General features: G+C 39.9%; 1 protein-coding gene across 1 annotated transcript; it reads left to right on the top strand.

The window, feature by feature from the left end:
* Positions 1 to 1,070: 1,070 nt before the first annotated feature.
* Positions 1,071 to 25,732, top strand: LOC307252745 (chemokine-like protein TAFA-1; the record flags this gene model as incomplete). Its single annotated transcript, XM_080030510.1, is given in 6 exon segments — positions 1,071 to 1,117; positions 1,119 to 1,125; positions 2,324 to 2,468; positions 24,147 to 24,287; positions 25,375 to 25,499; positions 25,700 to 25,732. Coding segments are annotated over 6 exon segments (498 nt in total).
* Between the last annotated feature and the right edge of the window lie 874 nt (positions 25,733 to 26,606).

The following is a 26,606-nucleotide window of genomic DNA, read 5'->3' as shown; positions in this document are numbered from 1 at the left end:
TAGCTGTCACTCAAGAGGCCGCGCCCCAAATTATTCATATATTTTATCATCCAATTGAATAAAAACTAGCCTGGTAAAACAAATTCACCCCCCGAAGTGTTGTCATGGAGATGTGACCTGAACATACAGACTTGAATGTTTTTTTGTACCAGGCCTTAAATAGGTTTAATATTGCTGTGAAAACGGCCTATTTAACATGGGAGTCAATGAAAAATTGCTCTGGTTTGATACCTGCCCTTAGTGGCCACTCGGTGAACTGCAATTTTTGTCACTTCCGCATTTGATGCTGGTAGAATTCGCTGTGGTTGGGGCTTGGGAAATATTCACTGATGTTGACAAAAAGTGATTTTGACAACAAGCATTCTCCAGAATTGCTGTCTCCAACCTTTACAAAGAACAAGTTCTTAGTTATATGTTATATCTTCCAAGTTCTCTTTATGTAGAGCAGAGTGTAACTGACAACTGAAAAAAGGCATAAAAAAGAGGAGAAAATTGAATCTATTTTAAATGTGAATAATTGTTAATCATGTGGCTCCACTATATGTGAGTGCTGCCAGTTTCCCTGATTTGCATTTGTTAGGAAAAGCATATGATCAGGTGGAGCGCCATCATGTCATCTAATCCAGAGGCAGGCTGGCTTTAAGACATGTGATACAGTCTTTACACTGAGCCAGGCAGCACTGGAACATTTGTTTCTTAGTGCTCGCTGAGGGGGGACTCAGCAAGAGCCGCTGCTCACACACTGCCTCTCACTGGAAGGATGCGGACGGTGAAAGAAGAGATTCCACTACAGTTAATTAAGGAGCACTCTGCACGTGCCTATAAATGCAAAGGGGCAAATGAATTCAGTGTCAGTGGGGGCAGCTCCTCAAGGGGAAGCAGTGATATTTCAAAGGTGGAACTGAAAGAGCTGTAAATCTATTTCCCCGACAACCGGCTTGACGGTCATTTCTGAATCACTGGACTGTTGCTATCAAAGTGTGGAGCGGAGAGGCAGAGTCAGTGGAGTTTTTTTCTCCTCCAGCCAATTTCAGAGTTATTGGATGGGATCAACATGAGCAGCATTATGGATGGATTTATGTCACTCTTTTGAGATATTTATACACTCTTTGTTGGGTTGCTCAGGTAAGATTTTCTTCTCTCTAAAAAAGATAATAATAAAATCATGTCATTGTCGAGAGATTTATGCCTTTTTCAGAAAACTGGCAAACCATACATTTACCATATAAATCAGTTTGGAATTGAAATGTGAAATTTGGATACATGATAGCATACATATTGATGAGGTAAATTAAAATGCCTTTTTTGTTTTATCTCATTCCATGATATGATTTAATATTGTTTACACTGAGAAATTCAATTTCATTAAATGTTTATCATATAGCTCTATCTTTTGTCTTAACTATTCTGTCATTGCTTCAGATGCTTAAAAACAAAATGAGCATGTGAAAGAACTATTAAGTATTCTGCACATCTCCCATAACCTCAATAATACTAATTGAAGAAACGTCACTCCTAGGGTTTGATAAAAGTTTTGCATTTACACTTGTACAATTAAATAATTTGATGAAAATCACATCACAGATAAATGAAATTCCCGTATATCTCATACATGATATACATTGGCTATCGTATTAATGAATGCCTCTAGAAAGATGCTTAATAATCTCATGCTTGTTGGCACTTTGCCGCAATCAAACTGTGCTGTGAAACGATTTCAGGGCTGAAACATTATGTATTTTCTCCTTATGGATTTCCCTCTCAGCCACCCTTCTCCTTTGACCAGGAGTATTCCTCGCTGTTGTTCTATTTCTTCCCCTGCCTTGTTTTTCCCCCTTATCTAAAAACCACGGTGAAACATTACAAGGCTTTTGATTCCCGATGCTGCTGTGTCACTGTCACATTATTCTGACAGTTACAGAAAAGCCTCGGCAGCCAGCTGCTTGCCGAATCTTATCTTTTCTTTAAGTTTGATTTTGGTTTTGAGGCGAGAGAACAGCTCAAGAGTTGAAGGCAGTCTGCCTGTCACGGGAAATATCTGCTGCATGGGAAAAACTCCCCAGGGATCACTCCACATTTTCAGCATTGTGGCACAGGGACAGAGCAAAACTGTAGTGGAGAACTCATACTTATATAATCATGCTAATGATAGATTCCGATGACTAAAAGACTCCACAAGGGTGCGTTAAGGCCAATAATAGACCCTGAGTGCTCATAAACAAACAAACAAATGTATTTATTAATCTGTTTTGCTGATGACTGTTCGGTTGAGCCTGATGAACATGATGTATTTTGCGCTGACACCACCTCTGCCGATCTTTAGCAGATGTGTCCTGTCATGTCCTGGCTGCTCTGCCTGTGCCTCTGGGTCAGTGTCACTGCCATTCAGCTGTGTCAGGCCACTTTCTACGACACCATCCAACAGCATCACGGGACCAGGCCTGGGCGAACCACCATCCACACAATCGGTGAGTCCGTCACAGCTTTCTCTCCTCGCTCATGCAGATCTTTCTGAAAGGAACCAAATTGAGAAGCAAATGTCATCTTTTCAGCTGCTGCCAACGCCCCTTGAGTACTGTAACCGTAGCACGCTGGGTTGGGTTACCCATGTGTTTAATTAGTTTGTCACACGCCCCGCAAAAGCAACACCTTATCTTTTTCTGTCTTTGCATTTCCATCCAGATTGTATTAAGTCATTGCATTCATTGCTATATTAGTAAAGCATTCATTAGATTAACAACCATTACACCTATTGCAGCAAGCACATTGTACAGAGGCTGTTTTTCACAAGACCTGGCCTTGAAAGCGTGAGATTTTCTGTACTGAAGATCGCAAAGATAGAAGAAAGGATGCCTTTGCACTATCTATTCTTCTTGAGCTATTACAGAGGATATTCATGCTACACTGCTCCTTCTCAATTTGATCCGTGCGATTGTGTTCCCTGTGAAATTGAACTGAATAGAATATGACCGAAACACTGCGGTGTGCGGTCCAACTGTTGTTTCTTTTCGTCAGGCGGATGTGAGCCATGGTTATATGGTAAATAATTACGATCTCAGGATTCAGCAGAGGAGAAGAAGCCGAATGCTGTCAGAACTTCAAAGGGAGACGTAGCTGAATGAGCGTGCAGGTCCCCGGCGTCTGTTATTTCCTCCATGTGTCGGCGCACCTCAAACATATCAGCAAGGGGTCTTTTCAATACTCTCGAAATTGGGGAGTCGGGAGACTTCCTGTTCATCTGCACCTGTTTTGGAGGACACAAAATGTGGAAAAAAAAATACAAAAAAGAAGACTCTCACAAATAGGATATCTTTTAGAAAGTGATCTCGCATCGACAAAAGGCTAATGAAATTAATATTTCAAATGTGAATTCAGGTACCTCTTCGGAGAAAATTAGTTCAGAGCAAACAATTCGAGTCCATCAGGACCCTGTGCCGCTAAAAGTGTAAATGCACTGTCATTCGATTTCCCTTAGTATTGCTAGTCTTCACTCCTAGATAAATGGAATGCCACTTTTATGAGAGTAGGATGGGATGCCTGTCTGGATTGATTCCGACACTGGGACATTTGTTCTGTGCTGTGTGTTGCGTGCCTGTTGGATTGGTGGGAGGATTGGGGTTGACGGGTCATGAATTGGTGGCAACAAGGCCATTGGTTGCAGACCATTGGGCCAATCATTAAAGGCAGCGAAATGCCACAGGTTCACGGTGAGTGGTATTGCCAGAGGAAATCGAGATTACATAGGGCGGGAGATCAGTTTTGTCCTTGCCAATAGAAATTTAGATCAATCGGGGCATGTTGTTAAGATCAATCACGTGTGCTGATTTTGGGAACAGCTAAATAGCGACCTGATCTTCATATCATTTTAACACACACAAAAACTCTACATGACGAGGCTTACGAAGACAGTAGGATTACAGATTTAATAGCAGCTTTGTGTGTTTCACCCCAAATGGGTTCCCAGTAGTAATTTCTCTTGACAGTGTATAAGCAACTGTACTGGCAGCCTTATTGTAAAAGAATGTGTGTCTAGAAGTCCATTAGGTGGATGACCCTTCAGTAGGTGCTTGTGTGTGCTCAGTGATTCGGACAAGGCAGCCTGCTTTCCACCCTGGAGCTCTACTTACAGATTGCTGCCTGCCACTCTCTCAGATATGCTGAGGGCTGTTCTCTGACCTCCTGGTACAGGCGGTGTTGCTCTCTGGGGAATGATTCATAAGGTACTGTATTTATTTGGTGCAAAGAGCGTGAACTGTGCACAAATTGTGATTGCTGTGTATTCCGTAATGTGCCGACATCTTGCTTTTGGGGTCATGCATATCTCGACCCCTGAACATGTCCAGAGAAAAGAGCAGAAAAGAGAATGTGTCTTTGTCTAGAACTTGGACTTGCTCAACACAATATAGTATCTTGTTCTTTTTTTTCTCAAGTTTTTTATTATTTTCAAAGATGATCATGTGTTCATAGCCCAGAGTCATATTTAGACTTCTTCTAATTAGAAGTAAGGTTAACCATGAAGTGATCCCAAATGTCTATTGCCACAGGCCACTTTGCTCTTATCCTAGCCAACATAATTTCATATGAACACTTTACTCACTAACACCCTCTGTTCTTGAAGTGTCAGTAGGTGATTTCCATTGCCCTAAAGGTGCAGTGTGTACAAGAAATTAGTATTTATCAGAAGAGACTAGGAATAAATTGAATATAATATTCATAACGATGTTTTAATTAATGTAATATTGCTTAAATTGATCAAATGTATTACCTTAAAATAAGCATTTTATATCTAATAGGAGTAGGGCCCTCCACAGAGGCAGCCATGTTCCCCTCCATATTTCTACAGTAGCTCAAAAGGGAAAAACCTAACAGCCTTATGCATTTTCATAATGGTTGTCGGTCGGAAATGTACTTGTTGGAAGACAAAGAAAAAACTGCATATAGAATATACATCTTCACCTCATCACTTAATATTATACAAAGTCTTGAGGCAGTGGTAGACGATGCCATCGATAGTAAGTAAGACATTTCACCACTAGATGATGCCAAAATAGTCCTACATTAGACGCTACCTTTAGTATCATTCTAGCAGCTGAAACTACTTTTTGTTTCACTTGGAATTTCAGTTTTATTTTCCAGTAGGCGTACACACATTGGTATGGCTTGACCCATAAGATCATTTGACCTGGGTCATCTTTTTCTTAAACCTAATTCAATTATTAAAAAAAACAAATAAATGTGCTTTGCAGGTGTGGAATTACACTGTGTCAGGAGTAATATTCAGCTCTTGTGAGATATTAGGTTCAAGACTGAAATGTATGATTATTTTTTGAGCAGCAGTCTACTTCCAGTTAAAAAAAAGGAAAAGAAAAAAAGAATAGTGCCATTGGTGATGCAGTGCATCATGTGGAGGTGTTAGCAGGGAGTATGACAAAGAGTATATAGTAGCTGCCTGAGGTGCCCTTGCTCCCTCGTGAACTCACTCACACCAACAGTCGGCTTTGCAGGGTCAAACTGTTCATAACTGAAAGGTCATTGATTCTCAACACCTTGCAGATAATCTCTTACCTCGTGGTTGCTGTACAGTAAACTGTGTAGCTGTGAGTGAATGTGCAGAACAATATAAGATATGCAGAGCAGCTGAACTGTGGATACAAGCAGATGTAACTCACTTGTAAGTATCCACTGTATATTATAATTTATTCAGACTTAGTCATAAATACTTTACCCTGTGTGATATCCATTACACTGTCTCCCTCTCCTCTCACACTGTTACCCAATATGAAAGTCCTTTGTAACAGCTATAGTTACCCTCCTTCTGCAGCTCTTTTGAAAATGTTCCCTTTCAACATGGGTGTACTTTCAATGTTGAGTAACTTTAATATCACTTTTTTATTCTAATAAAGGGAGTAAGCCCTATAGCTTCATTTCTTGCCAGGGTGAAAATACCATTAAAATCCCTCCTGTCTCCCTTTCGGGAGCTTTAGCGAGGACTAGAGGATCAGGGCTTTTTTTTGTCAGTGCGCTCGAACAAAAGAAACCACTCGCTGGAAAAGCTCACAATGCAACCAACATGAAAAATGGATTTTCGACTGTCACAAACAAAGGTTGTATCCTCTATGCACTGTTTTAGGCACTGACAGTTTAATAGCCTTATATAATGCATCCTGGAGGCACATTATTTTGACATACATCGTCCTCCTTCCCTCCCCTAGACCTCCTCTCAACCATGATCTCAGTAGTGTCATTGCTGCTCCGCTGCAGTGCCAATGGGAAGTGGCGTGCAGCCTCAGCCCGAAGCCTCCCCACATCTGGAGCTCAGCAAACCCACTTTGTCCTGATGTTGTTATGCATGCCACTGTGGTGCAAAGGACCTTTTGACCACTCTGTAATACGCCACAAACTTCCTGTAAAGTGGATTTTCTTCGCCGTATTGGCTCTTGTAGTTAACAGAGGCAAAGATTGCTCAGCCAGAGTTGTCTCATATTTCTACGAGGAATAAACTATTCGTGTCATTTCCTTGGTTAGCCCGGAAAGAAAAATATATTCTTAAGGTAATGAATCTAAGGACAATCAGTGCCCTAATTATTACTGTATGCTCACAGCTACAAATAGGTTTTACATATTTCAATAGTTCCCATTTATTTCCTCTTCAAGGCTCTGAATTATTCATAAGAGAGAGCTCCTCTAAGCTTGTGGATATTTGTTTAAACAGCATGTTTAATTGAAGTCTCTCAGCATATTCTGTGCAGAGGCTATGGTTTGTGGTTACAACGCTTATATGCAAAATGAATTGCAGTGGCCCACAGCTTAATTAATTAGCCAGCTTTCCTTCTCTTGACTACACCAGCTGTTTCTTGCCATAGCCAGAATCCCCCTGCATTAATACAAGGGGTGGTGATAGCAGACAAAGTTCACGACTCGATCTGTGTGCAGTGTTGAATTCACTGTGTTTTTTTTTGTTACAGTGGCGAAAAACTTATTTTCATTTGGTTTAACCCTTACATGCATGCTCTGTTTTCCCAAGCATTCCTATGTAGGGAAGAACGGGGGAATCTGAGGCATCGGGTAATGTGAGCCACCCCCTGTATCTAGGCAACGGAAAACATTTGTGGTCATGTGAGATATATGTTTTCAAGCCCCTCTCATTTCCCCATGGCCCTGAAAGAGAGGACCTCATGGTGCTGTGGTAAGCATGTTTTTTTCACCAAAATAGGTATTTTGCATGTAAAAGTAAATTTTCTTGCTGTCAACTTAATCAACTGTTGTGTCAAAGCAAATTTATTCACGTAGAAAAACTTCTATCATACATGTTGACATGTTACCAACATATGAAACCATGTGATGTTGATAACTGAAGATTAGCCTGAAATGCTGAGAGAGGTAGTTTTTTCTCAAATTGTGGTGGTGGGGGAAAGCGAGCCATATGCTGTGCCATGAGGCACAAATTAAGTTTAGTCTTAAACATATTTTTATGTAATATTACATAACATATGTTTTATTTTAATGTCATACACATTGTAGAAAAGCCATCATGCCAAGGAAATACACCAGGAAGATGACCTGGGGCAACCACACGGAAAGAGCACCTTCTCATCTTTCCCTGTAACCTTCAGGGCTGGAATGTAGAGTAGGCCTAGTTGTAGAGTATGGCAGGCTGATGTTATAATCCAGTTGGGTCTTCTCCTGAGTTCTGAGTCCCAGGCTGTTCTCGCTGGTTCTGATTTTCCTATGCTTTGACCCCCAGACACTAGCTGGCTCTAAGGGTCCTGTGTTCTGACCCCCAGACTGTGTTCTAATCTAACTGGTTCTATCTTTCATTTGAATCTTATTAAAACCTTTTGAATTATAATATGTTGTATTTGATTTTGTTCAGAGTTACTTTCAAGTGTTTACAAAATTTGCTTTGCTTAATTGACCAAACCCCATCATTATTTTACTAGTCCGACATTAGTTCTGGAATGTGTGGCTAGCTTTCAGGATTCTTACTGTTACAATATGTGTTGTTATGGTAGTTTCAGAGTGGAAAAAGTAAGTGGATCAGTTTACCCCACAGCTGGGGTGAAGTGAGCCACATGACAACTTTTTTTTAAACAATCATATTTTCACTGCCCTTTGTCTTGAAAAAATTCTGCTAATGCCCATTTCTAGGAAACATCCTGAATTAATGGGAAATGTGTAAATTTGAGTGATAAATCATTTTAGCTCGCTTAGAGGGGAGAAAATGTAAAATGTGGCTCAGTTCTCCCCTACTTAAAATACTTATTTAACACAAATTCCCTACACATTAAAATTAAAATTGCTTGTACACTTTTCAGAACATACTGATTACAATACAATAGTAAACCCTGGCCCAAAACACATTTTTCTTTTCCAATTTGGCTGTCAGGCCCATGACCACGGAGAGCCAACACTGGTGTTATGTTATCATTTCTCCAATATGTGACTCATCATTCGGCACAAAAATAGAACCCTCCTCATCAGGCAACCTTCAATTTTAGATTTGATGTCAACCAAATCCCACAATATCAAAACAGTGCTTGATTGCTGTCATCATCATGTCACTGTAATATGTGACAAGTAACACACTTTTTTACGCCTCTTTATGTTTGAGGTACCAGCATACCTTCAGAAAATGATTTCCAAAATATGAAATGATAATATTAGAACCAAATGTCTACATAGATGCTAATGCCTCTGTGAGGCTGTTCTTAAGTACAGCGCTGCTTTGCGCTAAATGCTACCGTCAGCATGCTAAAGTGCACACAGTGACAATCTTAACAAGCTGATGCTTAGCAGGTAGAAGACTTACCATGTCCACCATTGCAGTTTAGCATGCCAATTACAGCAGAGGCTGACTAAATATTATTTCTATATAATGTACATATTCCATCCATTAATAAGCCATACCCGTATATCCTTGTTAAGGGTCGAAGTGTGTGTGTGTGGGGGGGGATGGGGGGGGGGGGGTTGCTGACATGGGCATATAAAGAGTTAATTCAATTCACACCTACGAGCAATTAACCAAACCTGTGTGTCTTTGGCCTTCGGGAGGAATTCACATCGCCCATAGAAAGCCCACACCAATGCACGCACAGAGAAAAAAATCTTCACATAGATAGGCCATGAAAAACCCTTCTTGCTGTAATTCTACTACGCACACACCTGCCACTATACAGTGTCATCAGTTATGCAGTTGTAAACCAATACATTGGACCATTTGAGATTTCCTTCATTATAGCGTTGAATGAAAATGTAGGGATTATCAAAGTAATTAATCATGATACATGAATGTCTACATCGTATTTCTTTGCAATTCATCCCAAATGGTGGTGAGTTATTTAAGCAAAATCTACAAATGTGGATGGTGCTAGAGGACCAAGTTATTAGGCTTCATCCTCTGAGGACCATGTCTGTCTTTACATGTCATTGCAATCCATCCCATTGTTGAGTTATTTCATTTGAGTGGGGAAACGGCCGACAAACATTGCCATCTAGAGCTAGACCGCTAGCTTGGCTGAAATAAAAGGATTTCCAACCATTTTAAACATTCTGACAACACACAATTGTTAGCAATACCTTGATGAAGAAGCAGGGACGTAAGGGCTTGATATAATTGAATGAATCAATTAGACAGGGTTTTCCCATTGAGGTTTCTTAAGAAATTAGCTATGCATTTTTAGGTTGGAATAAATGCCAACATAAAACAGAAGTATGAACTGGGAAAGCCGGACAAACTCACCTTGACACACCGTCAAATTTGTATAGCGGGGACTCAGTTTTGGAAGCTGTAAACTGCTACTGGGTTGTTATACCAATAAGTCTAATTATTCGGATTACAAAATGGTGCAAACTGAAAATCATGTGTACCAAACCCAAACAGCCCATGGGGGAGCCAAATTAATGACTAAATGTTAGTGAACTGCCACCATGAGTTGCATCCCCTGGCCAATTGTTTCCGATAATAAAAAATCCTTTTGACTGTGCATGAAAGGAAGCGTGTAGTTTAGAGACATTTGCTGTTTAAAAAACACTGAGAATGGTGTCCCACATTTTGCCTCAGAATTACACTATTAGTGGATTGTTCCTAACCACTTTGCCTCTGTAAGCAGTAGAGCATCCTCTTGGGGTCATGAGCAAGATTGTGAGACCCTTGTTTTGTTTTGTAGTTAGCAGCAGTTTTCTGAAAATGTTGTTGTGACAGCTGACACAGCTGAAGGATAATTGACTCTGAAACCCAGAGGCCTGATGAAAAACGAAAAAACATTTGCTTTAATCCAGAAATAGTCCAAAACAAAACCTCAATAAAAGCTATTACAGATACTTTCCGTTTAGTTCATTGCTAAAAGCAAAACCAAATAGTTGCATTTGTTAATACATGCTCTGCAAGTATTTTTGAGCTTGCTGAACATTAAAAAATTATCTACAGCTGAAAATGAATTAACAGCTTCTTAAAAGAGTTTATGGATAACATTAATGTTTCATCTTAATTAATGTGCAATGATGATGTTAGCATTAATCAGTGTTAAACTTTCATTATTGTGAATTATGCATGCACATTAGCAGGTTTAGAAACTGAGGACAGACTAGGGCATGGCTTTGAAGGAGTGAAGCCCTGTTTCTTGGCAAAAAACAAACTGTATCTTGTTAACAGTCTTTTATTGTAAGAAACAAACTTTGGATAGTCGAATGGGAAATCTTTTGGAACAAAGAGCTGCTATTTGTAACTCCAAAAAGCAATGGGGCCCTGAACACAGACATGTTAAAAGCCCCTCACCATACCTCCTGCATGACACATTTCTCATTATTTCAGTTTGTGTCTCTTTGAGGTCAATTTGTCTTTTCCATGGTTGTATTTTCCCTCTTTGCGGTCATCTTTCATCTCTTTTGAGTCTTTCTGCCTTTCTTTTTAGTAGTTTTGTGTATCTTTTAATAATTTTTTCCTGTTTTTGTTTGCTTTTTCTTTGTGGCATGTCTCTCTGTGGTAGGCCCATTCATTAATACATCCTTGATACTAACAAGTCCGCTACATGTACAACACCAATTCGGACTTTGTTATGGGAAGGGGGACTGTGCCACCCCTAGCTGCACCCCTACCGCCGACCCTTCATTAGGCCATGAAAGTAAAGTAAACACCACGCACTACAGCACCATACACTCTAGACCACATGTGTCAAACTCAAGGCCTGGCCCGCGACACGTTTTGATCTGGCCCGCGAATCAATTCGGCCGATTTGAATCAATTCTGAAAAAAAATAAATAAATAAATAAAATAAAAAAAAAATTCTTCTTCATGGAGCCTGTGCCATATCCGCACGTCGCATACGCTCCTAACTGTTAGGGAACTTACGTGGCTTACAGCTAGGAATGTCTGCTGAAAGTTCTACAGCTCAGGATTTTAAGCCATGAATTGATGAACTTGCATCTAAGAAGAGCTGTCAGTTTTCTGAGGGCTGTAAATAGGCCAATATATGTGGCCAAATAGCATGCTAATATTGATGATTGATTGTGTCAAGTGTCTAAGGCAGTGGTGTCAAACATCCTGCCCGCGACTTGTAGAGCACACATTTCTGAGCATTTAAAAAAAAAAAAAGTAAGTTAAATTAAAATTAAATTAAATTGTGAAAAACGTATTCCAAAACAACAAATAACCTCTGTATTTAAAAATAAATCTAAACAGTAGAAGTTGCACTTTTATTTAATTGTATTTTGTACTGTCTGCATGTTTGCACAAAATGTGTCCCTGTACATATAGTAAACAAAATTGGACAACTGTAAGGTCAGTGCCTGTTGTATTTGTGTATTCAAATAAACAGTTGTTTATTTCATTAGTGCGTATTGGCATCTTTGAGCAAAATACTCCCAAAATTTTTGCTGCGCCGCACCTCCTATTCCCATGGCCAGCAGCAACCTTTACTAAGACATTTCGTGGGGGCTACAGAGATCCCTTGTGATCCGTGATAATGTAGGTTACATATGTAGGCTGAGTTATAAAGCATATAACTGAAAAACAAAGCTAAAGATTTGGATTTGACATATGTACGTTATTTTGCCATTATTTTACTGGTCCGGCCCACTTGAGATCAGAGAGGCTGTATGTGGCCCTCGAACCATAATGACTTTGACACCCCTGCTCTAGACATTCCCTTTCTGGAGTGACATCCATGAAGTGTGTAATATAGATTTTGTTTGGCGTCATCTAGTGGTGAAAGTTTGAGATTGCAAAGCTCTGTTGCTACCCCTCCCGTTCGGAGAATTTACAGAATCTGCGGTGGCCTTAAAGGACAAGAAGCTAGTTACTAAAGATGGCATCATCCACCACTAACTCAAGTCTTTCTACAAGATCAAGTGATGAGGTGAAGATGTATTTAGTTATTTATTCTATAATGCTTCTTTTTCATCTTCCAACAGGTGCATTTCCAGCGCACAACTACCGTACTTTATATAAAAACATGTAAGGCCATTAGATTTGTCCATTCTGTGCAACTGTAGAGTCATGGCAGCGCAACATGGCGGCATGTCTTGATCTTATGTATATATGAAAGGCTGATTTTAATGTATTAAAAAATATTATATTCCATACCAAGTCTGTTGTGAAAAAAGGCCTTTTCATACACTGCACCTCCAAACCCGCTGAGATAGAGGACAATCGAGTACAGTAAATGTTGTGCCTGACGCAGTGACAGCACTTCAACTTCTCTTGATGAATAACGTGGAGAGAGAAAAAAATCCATCCAACCTTTTACTCTTTTGTTCCCATGCCAGAGAATGAAAACAAACCCTCACAATGGAAAAGATCCTACTATCCCAACACTTCACAGTAATTGCTGATGTCAGACGTTGCACAAGCGTGTGTGGGTTTCATGTCTGAGCTCCCCTCCTCTGTAATTCGACATTCTCCCCATGACACAAAAACTACTGTTAAACTAACGATGGCTGCGTGTCCCCACTGTTGGTAAATATTATATCACTGAGTTTACTGTAGTCTTTCTTGCCTTATGCGCACTGAGAAGTTTTCCAGCAAATATGCTCCCTGCCAGGGTAAAAGGCTACCCTGCTGCTTAGTTTACCTGTTATAAAAAAATTCACAGAAGTGTGGGGATGTAGAAAGATTGTCATAGGCCATGTTTGTCCCTTTCTGGTGTTTACTTTTACCCGTGGAGAGTTTTCCAAGGTGTGGCAGCCCTCAGGCTCTCTCTGCTCTTTAGACAATGAACCAGGGCTTCTGTCACCTCACTGTTGGTTGTCTGTGGTGGGATTTAGATCGAATTTTGAAGATTTGGTGACCCAGTTGTGAGACGTGTCGTTTATTTAGAAAACTGGGTCTTAAGATTCCAAGCGACTTCATGTGACGAACACCCTGCCATCTCCTAACGGCGTCCGTGTCAATATAAACAACTTCTATGAATTCATTCTCTGTGTTTGTCGTGAAAATGGGACCTCATTTCCTCCTTTTGGATTGCATCAATGAAAGAAATACTTCTCGTAGAATGGCCAATATGCTTGCGAGTTCATCTCACATGGCATCGCCTTTGTGGTCCTGTTTTAAATGCTCGGCAGGAATAGGAAATTCATTATCATTACTTAGACCTCATTAAACTGAAAAGAGGCATCTCAACTTACTAATTGGTTCCAAGGGGGAGGGTAGTATGAAAAATAAGCAAAGTAATTAATTTCGGGTTTATCAGGCTCTATTGCAGATTTCTGCTCTAATATCTCCTTTGTGTGCCATACATATTGTGGCATATTTACACTAGATTCCGATTCCCTTTCTTGGAGAGAATAGAGTGTGCTCATGTGAAAAATGGGGGACAAAAGTGGGACAGTACATTTTGTAAAATATAAACAACATGGTGGAGGGATTGACCGAAACATTACGTGCCATGCATCACTAGAGGAAAATAAAGTACAATTAAAAGCACTACATGTTTTTATGGGTTTCTGTTATGACTTGACACTGCATTTAATGTGATTGAATCGAGAATAACTCAATTGAAACATGTAGTAGGTGACAGAAATATTTGCCATACTTAACCTTCCTGTATTGCAGTAAGTTGTGATGAAAATGTTGATCATGGGGCACAATCTGCTCTTTTGTGTCACACAGAAAAAAGGAAAGCCTTTCCAAACCTGCCAATTTCAGCTTGCAGGTGTTATCATAACCATCGGCACCAACCCTTCAGAGTACATTCCATTCAGCATGAAAGGCCATTTAGCCTTTGTATTATGCATTATTACATGGTTTTACATGTTGCAGGCACATTGGCACACTGCATAGATCATCTGGCCGGTGGGGAGAAGGCCAGCAGTCACATCAGAGGCGAGCAGCTGTCTCTAAAGGCTTTCTGACTCGACTTTATCTCTGTTTCCTTTTCTTCTCACTGAATGTAACTCTCTCATCAGGGCAGGCGATCTAAAAATACGAAATACCAACTCTGGACATTCGCCAGTCACAGAAAAGGGCTACATTGAAGGACAGAACCAACTTGACATTTAGAAATGAATGACAGATGACACATTACATTGTATAACATTGTATTATTTAGTTTTCCTATTTTCAAAAAGCAGTGAAGTGAATATGTGCTAGAAGAGGGTAATGTAGATAGAGTGCCTTTGTTTGTACGTGTTCATTTGACATGAAAGCTGCTGTTGTGCTGCGTGTCACTGTCATGCTCAACACGCCACACATCTCCACCATGAACACCAAATACCCACAGGCGTTTTTTTATTTTCGAGTCATACTTGCTCAGAGTCAGTATAGCGTTTAATGCCCTTGATCAGGACCAGTCTCGCAGTGTCCCGGGCCTGTGTTGTGTGTGACAACAGAGTCGACAGGCTTTGAGGCTCCCATGAAAATGTAAAATCCATTCCCTGCTACTCGCTGCATCCTCTGTTGCATGCAGTTTTTGTCTTAACCTTCCTCTCGTGTTAGGGTCGCCACCGACCCGTTTTGGTTTTCAAATGCATAAAAGAACCACTTACATTTTGTTTATTGCATCAAGATTTCTTGACTTTGTCAGGAACCTCTATTTCAACAAAATAAAAAAAATAAAAAATGTTTTACTTAATTATAAAATGCTCTGGTGGAAATTATAACACTTGTGGTGTTAGGGTCGTTTTCGACCCGGTTATAGAATAAGATGTAAAAAACAATAACTAAAGCCAAAACTGAAATCATAAGTGCACTGTCAGCCAACACAATGACAGTCAGCTCCTCTCCCAATCATGTGAGCTCTGTAGAGGTTCACATTTTGACTTGTTTTGCCCTTATACCTGCATAAAAGCGAAACAAACAGACGGGCATATCCAGACATGTGAGGTCAATTCAGTATAGAGTTGGTGACTTGCAGAGTGCACATGTCCTATTTGCATTATTAAAAAAATAGGATATATACAGTGAGCCAAGTTCTGGATCATGTTTTTGGTGAAAATGGCCACCTGATTCTAAAAATAAGAGGTGTCAGGTCTGCCGAAGCACTAAGGACAGAAAGATAAAAGTATTGTGCTTTACCTGCAAGAAATATCTCTGCATAGAACACTGAAAGTGTTGCTCTTTATCACACATCTGAATACACAACCAAACATATGCACACAGAGACTTTTATTCTGTTTTTTGTACTAGTTTTGGAACTAGTAATTGATTTCGATTGGTTTGATTTGTTGATTGGTTGTTGTTTATTTGACCTTACAAATCTATATTTTGTGTTGTGACTTGTTCTGGTTTTCATTGTGTGTTTGTATAATGCTGAAATAAAAGTTGTTTTGCAGTTTTCTGAAATAAATATATATGGGTCGTAATTGACCAGTAACACCATAGTTGTTAAAAAGGTCAATAATATTAATATGAAAAAATAAATAAAACAAATGTAGTTAAGAAATGTGTTCTCATACCCCTCAGTAATAATCAGGTAACACAACAACCAAATATTTATTTATATGATTCTCTTGAGGTTAATTTTACCATTTATTTTATTGAAATTGAGGCGCATACTGACAAAAAAAAGGCCCAGTCTCCTACACCAAAAATATTAAAAACTATATTTTCATGGATAAGGAAGCCTAACAAGGTAACCAATAGATGAGAAACAAACTGGATGATAGATAATTGTTTTTAGTGTTTTTTACAGCTGATTTCAGATACGGGTCGAAACCGACCCGCTAACACCATGGATGGTAGCAGAAAGTTAACACAGGAGGAAGGTTAAAACAACACCGGCTCTGCTCTTTGAGTAGTCATTTTGCATTTCAATAAAGTTTCACCCTTCTTTGGCCCACTGAACAGGACCAATCTTTCTGCCTCCTTGGGTGACACGCTGTCAAAAGCGCCAGCTATATTTCATGAATTTCTATGTTTTGTTCTTTTTTTCTGTCATGGACTTTGCTTTTCTTTGTATAGCAATTGGTCATTTTCTTTGTTTATTTGATTCCTCTGTCCGGTAAGCAAATAAACTCAAAAGTGCACAATTAGAATGCATGCGTGCATAAAAAGAATGATTCCACTTTGTTGAGAAAGAAATATCCTTATATGACACTTTTAGTTTCTCACGTTTTTCCCATTAATTATAAAAACATTCTAAAGTCTAAAGATTACTCAGACATTATTCAATCATTTACACCAACACACCAGCCGTCTGCATTTTCCTCAGTTTATATATATAGATATAGTTTATCTAGCCATATGTCACTCACTTTCACCTCAACATTAACGTGTCGAATAACCACGGTACTACAGGGATTTCCGACATTTTGACAGGAGGCAGGAGGAAAAAATAGTCACTCAATTTGACACCATGCAGTCACATGTTCTGGGCCTCTCACTGTCTTCCATCTGCATTCATTTGACATTTTCTAATCTGCCACTCCTGTTTCCTGTCAGTGATAGAAGTGCTGTAGCCTGCTGGCTTGGATGTCTGTAGAGAGCATGCACAGAGCAAGTGGACTCTATTATGGGTCACCTTGGTGAATTTGCCATTAAAAGGTGACAGGCATGCAGCTCTGAAACGCGGGATGCTGTGCTTTGGAAATCAGGGCCTGCTGTCTCTTGTAAATGGCTTTTAACTTACAAATTAATTAACCGCAGGTAAAACGGACCCTTCTTTTGCAAGGACTTCAATGTCACACAGCTATCAAGATGTATCTTTGCATGGCACTTAAAGGTGTGTGTTAAAGTGCACATTCAGTACAGGGCACGAACGATGTGCAACTGGCTGCCAATCAGTGGAATCAAAAGCCCCAGGAGTTATAAGGGTTACTTGCTAAATTGACTCCTTAGATTTTCCATTTGGTTTGTATATGGAGTGTAACAGTGACTACTATCCTTACTTGTCGTATGCTGCGTTCATTAAACCTACATGTGTCATTGGGTTAACGATAGAACTTCAGAATCCACCTATAAATTGCAGATATAGTATTTCTTCATGTACATGCCTGTGTCAAACATCAGGAACAGATGGCAGTGGAGTGTAGCCATTCAGATGGTATACTTACTATCAGCTTCTCCAGAGAGGGCTCCACAGTCTGGGCTCATTACAATAGACAGCGAGTCATTGCATACTTATTGCGTGGTGACATTTCTATTGAGATGGACTGACCATTTTCCTCTGCGCAATGGCTCTTTCATCACGTTCGAAGAACCATTTGCTGGTCCCGAGTGAACCCGGCTCACATTCATTAGGCATGCAGAACCGCACATCCACAGGAATTCACAATCGACCCGATGAGTTGGCGTCACGCACAATTTGACAGCATTTTGCCTGTCCATAACTCATCAGACTTTGATGCCATGTTGTTGGCTTCCAGCGTGACTCATTGCGCCATAGACTGGCTCCAACTCAACGGAACTTGCTCTCTCCATCCAGCAGCTGAGACAGTGCTCATGCCAGGTGTTGTCATTTGTGAAGATAATAGCATTACAGTTGGGTGCTTCTGACAACAGATTTCCATGGGGGTAAACTTGAACAAATCAAATCTCTCTGCGAGAAGTTGTGTTGAGTGCCGCAGGGTTTGTTTTTCGGTTTCACAAAAAACATTTTACACTCACTGTTATTTTATTTGACACAAAACTGTCTCTTGATTTTCTAGACCTGAAAAGAAGTTGTTGGTTACTTCATGATAGGCAGAACAAAGAAAACGACACAATTCAATGGAGTAGGAGCGAAGACAGACTGAAAAATGGGGTCAAGATGAGTCCAGTAACAACAATCCATGTTACTGTACCACAGAATCAATATTGCAATGGGAACTGGTTTACCTTTTTTAAACTTAAGGAAGATTCAAAGTTTCTACAGTAAGACAGAAGAGTTTATCAGCCTCCCATAGATGAGAAAACCATGACACAGTCCCACTGCACAGAATAAAGTCACTTGTATGCAGGTGTGTTATTTATGCTTGACCTTGGAAACAGCGATGGAAAAAAACAATCTCACCGCAAGCTTGATTCGTGATTTTTGGAATTTTACTTACGGATGAGTGCATCTTCCCACTCTGCATTTACAATTCAAATGATTGTTTTTCTACAAGTGGAATATATACAGCAGCGTGGCAGTTATTAAATCAATCTCACCAGCAGGTCAGTTTAGTAGCTGGAGGTCTGGAACCATCCATCATATCACATTATCTTCATCATTTGTAGGAGTTTGGATTTGTAGTTGTTGAAATAAATGTGAAATTCTTTTTAAAGGTGTAATCTGTGTCATTTGAGTTACGTTGTTGTCTCTAGCAGCCTTAAATGTAGTTGCAGGCACTTCTGGAACAGCGTTTCTTTCAAAACCGAACATAATTGACTGTATGAAGCCGAATGCTTTCTCTGTGTATCCTGATCCGCCATTTTGACCCAGAAGTTATGAGAAGTACAGACAGACAGAGTCTGTAAAACCACAGCAATCGGAACTCCGCAGTGAGAACACTCACCCAGGCATGCCTGCTGTGTTCGATTGCACTTGGAAAATCGCGGAACTTCAGCCACAGCAGCACACAGAAAGACCTTTTCATCAATTTTGAAAACGTGGGACCTAGGACCATGTCTTATAACAACCATAGACTGTGTATAAAAGATAAAAACGAAATTAAAAAACTAACAGATGTACTGGAATGTATACAGGTCTGAACTTAGTACTACTGAGTCTGAAGCTCACATGTCCCGAGTACAATGGAAAGCAAAGCTGCAGCACGGGAATGTCGGCACAGACACACCAATAGTATAAAGCAGCAAATACAGGCGCTATCATCAGTGGGTCATAATCTCAATCACCAATGTTTTAAGTCACAATTTGATAAATAGGAACTTAACAGACAACAAACTACATGTAAACACCTTTTTAAAATCCAAATTTACTTATGCTGAAGTAACAACTATGTAAAAATACTGTGCTACAAGCAAAAGGGGTTAGGACTCAAATATAGACTAAAATGACTTGATAAGAAGGAGATTTGTGCAGGAAACAAATGCATTGTAATTTAAAAGGTAATGATATTTTTCAATGACAATCTTTACTTGAATGAGTAACTTCCTATCAAAAAGCTTTAATTTGGTTAAATAATAAGATTGTGCAAGTTTTAAATTTGTAAAAATGAATGAAAATATGGCGCGACATCCGTGACAGTAGAATTCACTAAAAGCCTTTGGTCCACTTGGTCAGTAAAAAAGTCACTTTAATTCTACATCAGGGCTGTTTAGTGCAGAACAGATTATTTTTGACCTTGTACTGCAACACTAAAAACAGCAATTGTTCATTGTTCTCAGGAAGGATTTTTTTTTACCGCAGCAACAAAAGACGAACAAAGGTTATCTCAATACAGGATATAAATCATCATAAGAAACCAAACAGCAGCAGGAATCATCCAAAAAAATATATAAAATCTCTACCATATACCATGCACTACAAAGTTTTTAGCCCCTTCAGACCTAAACGTGAGTTGTGCCGTGTCAGGTGCCAATTTGAGGTGCATGGTTTTCCGGCTCACAGTAAAAAAGAGGCAGGAGCACAGAGCAGTTCCAGATGAGACCCTCTGCTTCTGTCACCTCTGACCCAACGGATGACAATTTCCGAGTGACCCTTGTTCCCTGTCAATCAATATGTTGCTGGAGAGAAAACACAAGCACACCCACACATACCTACACCCACACACACACACACACACACACACACACACACACACACACACACGCTCAAACTCTCTAAAGCCATTTTTTATTTGGGAGATTGACTTTGTTCCTAGTCACTGATAATGGAAGGAAAATGAAAAGGGAGAAAACAATTATACCCTTGCATGGCTCCAGCCTCCACCTGATGAGAACGTTCATCTCCAGCCATGTTATTCTCCAGCTCCCTCTGAAATATTTATAATGCAAAGAGGGGGCCTCGGAGCACGCAGCATGTTGTATTCGCAGGCTGGAACCATGGGTGAACTTGAAGAGAGCTTGTCAGCGTTGCATAGCTTTTGTTTAAAGGCACCCGGTACACCTGCCAGCTGGAAATACCACGCTCATTTGCATTTTTATTTGATTTTAATGTATTCTTCTGAGGTGATGATTTTCCAAATTTAGAGTCTCCACATTCTTTCTCTGATTTGCTAGCAACAAGCAATGCAAGCTAATTCTGTTGAGTAGTGTGTTTTTTTAATAGATCAAAGAGGAAATCTGGGGCTGTCTTATGCAATTAAGGAGATGCATTAAGAACAAACCCCTGTGGGCTGTTGTTTTCAAATGATGCCCCACTGCTTCCACTGGTACATCACGATTAACATTGTGCATACATGCCCTTTTGTTGAGTGCATCAGACAGCCAGTAACGTTCTCCCAGACTGGCTACAAGATCTGGATATTTTTCAGTATAAACCAAAGGCTGTTGATGTTTTTTTTCTGAAGTGCAGAGCCAGGGGACATGATAACCACAAGAAAAAAACTCACCAGACTTCGGAAGAAGCAGGAAGAGACAAGTTCTCTTAATATGCTGACATTTGGCTATAAATTAGCTTTCTTAAAGCTGCCTTATCCAATCAACACCGTGACAGTAGTTCATTAATACGTCTCATTTACTTGATTTGAAACCAGGCGTTTCACACACACTTTATATCCACTCGAGGGACAAACTGAATCCAGAATGAAGCGCAATCAAGATCATCACAGGCTAAGTCTGACTGTCTCTTGAGGTTTTATGCACAGATGATGTTTTTATGTATGCAATGTGGTAGAAATGACAGCATCAAGTGAGAGAGGAGCCCACAGATCTACTTCTATCCAGCGGGTCAAGTGAGGGATGTGTTAGTAAATCCCCACAGGAGCTCACATGATGGCTCAATTATATCCAGAAACTGACACCCAACTCTCTCGCTCTACACTTTTTGAATTGAAGCTACTTTATGGCTTTATTTGGCTGGTTTAAAACTGAATAAATATTCTTTGTAAAGCTGCTATCTCCACATCTGCAAGCAGTTTTTTTTTGCAAATCTAAACATTGCGGCAAATGATCCCAAATTATGTTGGGAATCAGAGCAGTTAGTAAATGACTTGGTTAGGGGATTGTCAGGAAAATTATTCAGCAAAAATGTGGATGATTAGACAATTTACCCTTGACAATTTACAGACAAAACAATGAATTGAAAGAAATATCTGAAGATTAATATTTTAAGATATTTGAAACTATAATTATACAAAACACAGGAAAGCCACACATCCTTATGTTTATAAGAAGCTTGAAGGAGCAAACATTTGGAATTTTGCTTGATCAAACAACTAAAGTCATTAACTGAGTGAATAATTTGAAATTGTTGCAGATTAATCAGTTATCTTCCAATCAATGAACTGATCACTTGTTTCAATTGACAAACAATAAGAGAACTTTTATATAATATTTTCATATAGTATAGTATATACTGTATATTTCAGAGCAATACTTAATTTGTTTATACTGTATGAGTTATTGATACAGTGAGTTATAAAAGAGGCATTATAGTTTGTGACAAATACACATGTCTTAGTCTGTGCTTACAACAATTCTATAGTGCAACATTAATTGTTTACATTCTTGATCAGGTAATGTTGAAATAATAGCTAATTACCTGTCCCCACTGGGCTTTTGTATTGATTGACTTATGATTACATGACCTGCAGTGATTCACTGTTGCTTGCTGCTTTAACTACAGCACGTTTTCTGTTAAGACGACTTTTCTTTTCTTTTCTTTTCTTTTTTTGCCTCTGACAAACTGCTATGCCTCAGGAACAACACCAAAGCGGAATATTCAAATGCTGTAATGCAGTATATGCAAATCTACCAGCGACACGTTTCACAAACCCAGAGCTCATTGTCAAACATTACTTGTTAAATCACGTTGCTGGCACAATTCTAGATAGCCCCCCCCCCCTTCTCTCTCTCTCTCTTTCTCTCTCTCTCTCTCTCTCTCTCTGCCCTTCTCTCTACCACCTCCTTGATCTTGTGTCACGCTGACGGCTGTAATTGTCAGGTGGTCCTTTGCCGCTCCTCTCTCATATGTGAAGAGTGGGAGCACAGTGGGTGGTAGAGGCCAGCGGTTGAGGTGGGTCGAGTCCGCTCGGTCCGGTCCTCTCATCCTTCGGGGCACAGCCAGTAGTTTGGTGATAATTGCATGGCAGAGCCAGTGTTCATATTCATGATAACCCCGAAGCGGGCCTCTTCTCACGAATAGATGTCCATTTTTTCCCGTGACTGCTCTCACACATCCCTTCATCATCTTTTTACATTTAACAAGCTGCAGGGGCCTTGCTCGCTCATAGCACGTACAAAGCACAATTATTCTTGTTTACAGCTGAGTGTGATATTTTACAGTTATTTTACTGCACCAAATAAACCTGTGAAAAAAAAGGATTTAACTGCTACGGCCAATGGAGATGTCGTATAAACGAATTTATATGATTTGGTCGTTCAGTCCACCTGTTGTCAACATAGGAGTGGAGCAACCCCAATGGCTCCTGGAATAGATTTTAGGGGTCTTGAGATAAATAATGAAAGGGGAAAAAGAAGAAAAACGTACCTCTCCTGCACACATTCCAATTCATTTTGGACATTTGACGTGTTGGTAAAAGCCGGGGTGGGTAACTTTTTCACTGTAATATTTGGCAAACATGTCATATAAGCCATTCCGCTATATGTAGGTGAAGTGGTCTGAGAATATCTACTCATCACTTTTCTCTCCCCTGCCTCTGTGTGCCGCCCCCAAAAATTGCCACCACTCATGTACACTTTGACCAATCAGAACGAGGCTCGGATTCTCCGTTCTTATTGGCTGTTGGGATTATCCATTCACTTTGGCACCGACGTTGTTGGTGTAGAGCGTGTCAGGGAGGGACCAAAGAGAACACAAGTGGAGCGGTTGAGGTATTTGGATTTGAATCTCTATCCCAACTGCTATTTTCTCCCAAATCATATATCCCAGCTTTAAATATATACAGTTATTTAAGTAAAACCATCTGAGAAGATGCAATGTGTCCTTGGTGGGACTTCTGACAATGTTAACAGCAATGCATGTCATGACCAGTACAGCTGTCTGATTTATTAAGCTGCCACTTATTTTGTCATGGTTTAGTTTGGACTAGAAACTATCAGAAAATAAGTCCATCGGGTTTCTCAGGAACCAAAATGGTGTCTTTTTCCTTTGACCAACAGCCGCCCGAAATAGATACTCTGCACCGATATGGAAATACGATCCTACAAGATAGATGTATAGAACATACAAGGAGGATAAAATAAACTCCTTGCATTGGAGATATAGCTCCAAAGAGTACCCGCTTAAAAAGGATTAAAAATATAATGCAGGATGATATCTTAAGGTTAGGACTAATACTTTAATGTCTCCCATCTTCTCTCTCTTTGATTAAAGGGTCAAAATCAATAGCCCAATAAAAACACATTAAATAAGAGCATGTGCAGATAGCCTACGATAAAACACCCGAGCTGATTAGCAACAAAGCCATTTGAAATTCAAAGGCGTACATCTCAAAACATACACACCTTATTACTGAAACATATACACTTTATGAACAGCGCGGTGTTCAGATGTTCTCAGAATGCAAGATGTGGCTCCTGTTTGATCGCCCCTGGGATGCTGATTTAATGCACTTTGTGGTTTCTCTCTTTTTTTCTTTTTTTCTTTCTTTCTTTCTTTCGTCCTTATCAGAGGGGGGCACATGTGAAGTAATTGCCGCTCACAGATGCTGCAATAAGAATCGCATTGAGGAGCGGTCACAGACAGTCAAGTGTTCCTGTCTGCCAGGGAAGGTGGCTGGAACCACCAGAAACCGACCCTCTTGTGTTGACGGTGAGTATTTTGGCAGAATCCCGAAAAAAAAATCATATATCAGGTTTTACTACTTTGCTGTCCCAAGGTTGCATGAGGCGGGAAAAAAATAGTTTTTGAATGTGCTCGCATGGCAGGAAAATAATGTTTTTATTTTCATAGTCGATTCAACTAAACATGCACTGGAGAAAAACCCTGCCAGATCTTTGTAAAGATATAGAGATTTGTTTGAATAAAAGTCTAAGTCTGCCATGTAATGCCTTGTCCCGAATAAGATAAGCATTACCTGGGATAATATCACATCCATTTTCAGTTTCTGACAGCAGAAGGTGTCTGCAGGGGTGAGCTTCACTCCAACAGACAAACACGACTGATAAATGTAGCACACCTCAGGGAAGGGTAAATAAATAAAGAATAACATAAGGCAAAGGAAAGGAGAAATGGCTGTTGTTTCCATCGGTAACTTGTAGATATGTCACAGTGGTTTCATACATGTTTTGACAAATGTGTGAGACAAATGCTCGACCCCCCTTGTAAGGAAATGGATTTGCCGATCAGTAGGCCTACTGACTCCGCTAAATACATATTGGTTTGAGCAGAACCTTTTTTTAAATCTTGAATCCTTTTGCAAATATGACCGCAATCTCTGAGCAGACTGGGTAAATGTAAGGTCCCTCGATGTCAGCTAAGCCAGATCCTTTTCCATTGTCACACATTACAACCCATTTACGGTCTACTTAACCTGTATTTAAGGCAATTTTCTCTCCTGATGGCAGAAATGTGGCGTGCATTAAAGTCAGGTCACAGTCACACCTACCAATCCACTTGCTCAGTGAGAAGCCTCTGCGGTTCCATCATCTGCAATCGTGTACAATTGCATCTAATAAAGTTCTGAATGCGACGCCTACATTCATACGTACAGCTGAGTTACTTGGGGCCACCTGTGACATCATGACACATTTAATTAAATGGACTTAGATCCCCCCACACTCCCCCCGCCTAATGGTGTAGCTATCTCTAAATTGCTGTGCTGCACTATCTGGTTTTGCACTCTGTTAGGGTGAGAGTTACCTGCATGCCCATTTCTCTTGTCTTTGTTTGCCTGTAGCATCCATAGTAATTGGGAAGTGGTGGTGTGAGATGGAGCCTTGCCTGGAGGGAGAGGAATGCAAGACGCTCCCTGACAACTCTGGCTGGATGTGCTACGCCGGCAACAAGATCAAAACCACAAGGGTAAGATAACCCCTCTTGACCGCGGGGGAATAAGACCTTATAGCACAACAGTGGGAGAGAATTTTACAGCGATGCGACACTTGCTGTGGCGTCAACAAAACAAAAAAGGCATATGTACTGGGACTGAATATTTTGCTGCAAATTGACTTGTTAACACCACGGTCTAACCCAACAAATTTCTCCTTTTTACCCCCTAACAGAACACCCAGCCATACACGACATCGACATATTAAACACTTTGCGGAGAAGGATGCAATGGAACGCCTCTGGTGCAAAGTTAAATCTGCAGGTCAGCCTCTTCATTTACACTTGGACTACGGTATGCTAATTAATTTCTCTCTCAACTGATTTAATTGCCGAGGTACGTAAAGGGCAAAGCACACAATTAATTTTTACACATTGACGTGTCAGTATAAATGATTCTGGGAATTTTCCATAATCATCTTAAACATATTTTATTCTCCTTTCAGCACTGTCACAGGACCAATTATCACAAGGACAATGAACCTATTTTTTGCTTTTAAAGAAATGTGAACACTTCTCAGATTAAAGTGTAAAAAGATGTAGAATACATAAAGCACATCCTGCTCAAGGCTACAGAAAATACTGACGCTCCAAGCTGGCTACGAGGATCTTCATCATAACCTTGTAACGAATATAGTTTCATTATTTCTTCCCAACTTTGAGATGGAACGTGAGTGTCTGTGCATTTGGATTAATATCTGGAGAGTGTCTGCGTCCCTCTTCAGACATCAGTAAGACAGATGATAACCATCAAGCACCGACGGGAGATGAATACATCAAAAGACATGGAATGAGCAAGTTGACAGCCCTCAGGTTTTTTCTTTTTTCTTTTTTTTAATATTGTAAGAGGAAAAATAATGTATATAAATAGTTTGTCATTTTCTGTGTACATGAACTTTCTTGATGGTCTTGGTTAAAAAAAACTGAACATTTGAGTCCCTGAATGCAGTCTTGATCTTCCCCTCTTCTTACCAACAAAATAACCCAACACAGCCAAAGTTCAAGGATTTGATCTTAAGATGAAACACGTGCATCGCGAGGGAGATGTTTTTACAAAATACAGCTTGTGTGTCTTGATGCTGT

This window comes from Ammodytes marinus, assembly GCF_949987685.1.
Source record: "Ammodytes marinus genome assembly, chromosome: 7".
Taxonomy (NCBI): domain Eukaryota; kingdom Metazoa; phylum Chordata; class Actinopteri; order Uranoscopiformes; family Ammodytidae; genus Ammodytes; species Ammodytes marinus.
This window is presented reverse-complemented; position numbering and strand designations above follow the sequence as displayed.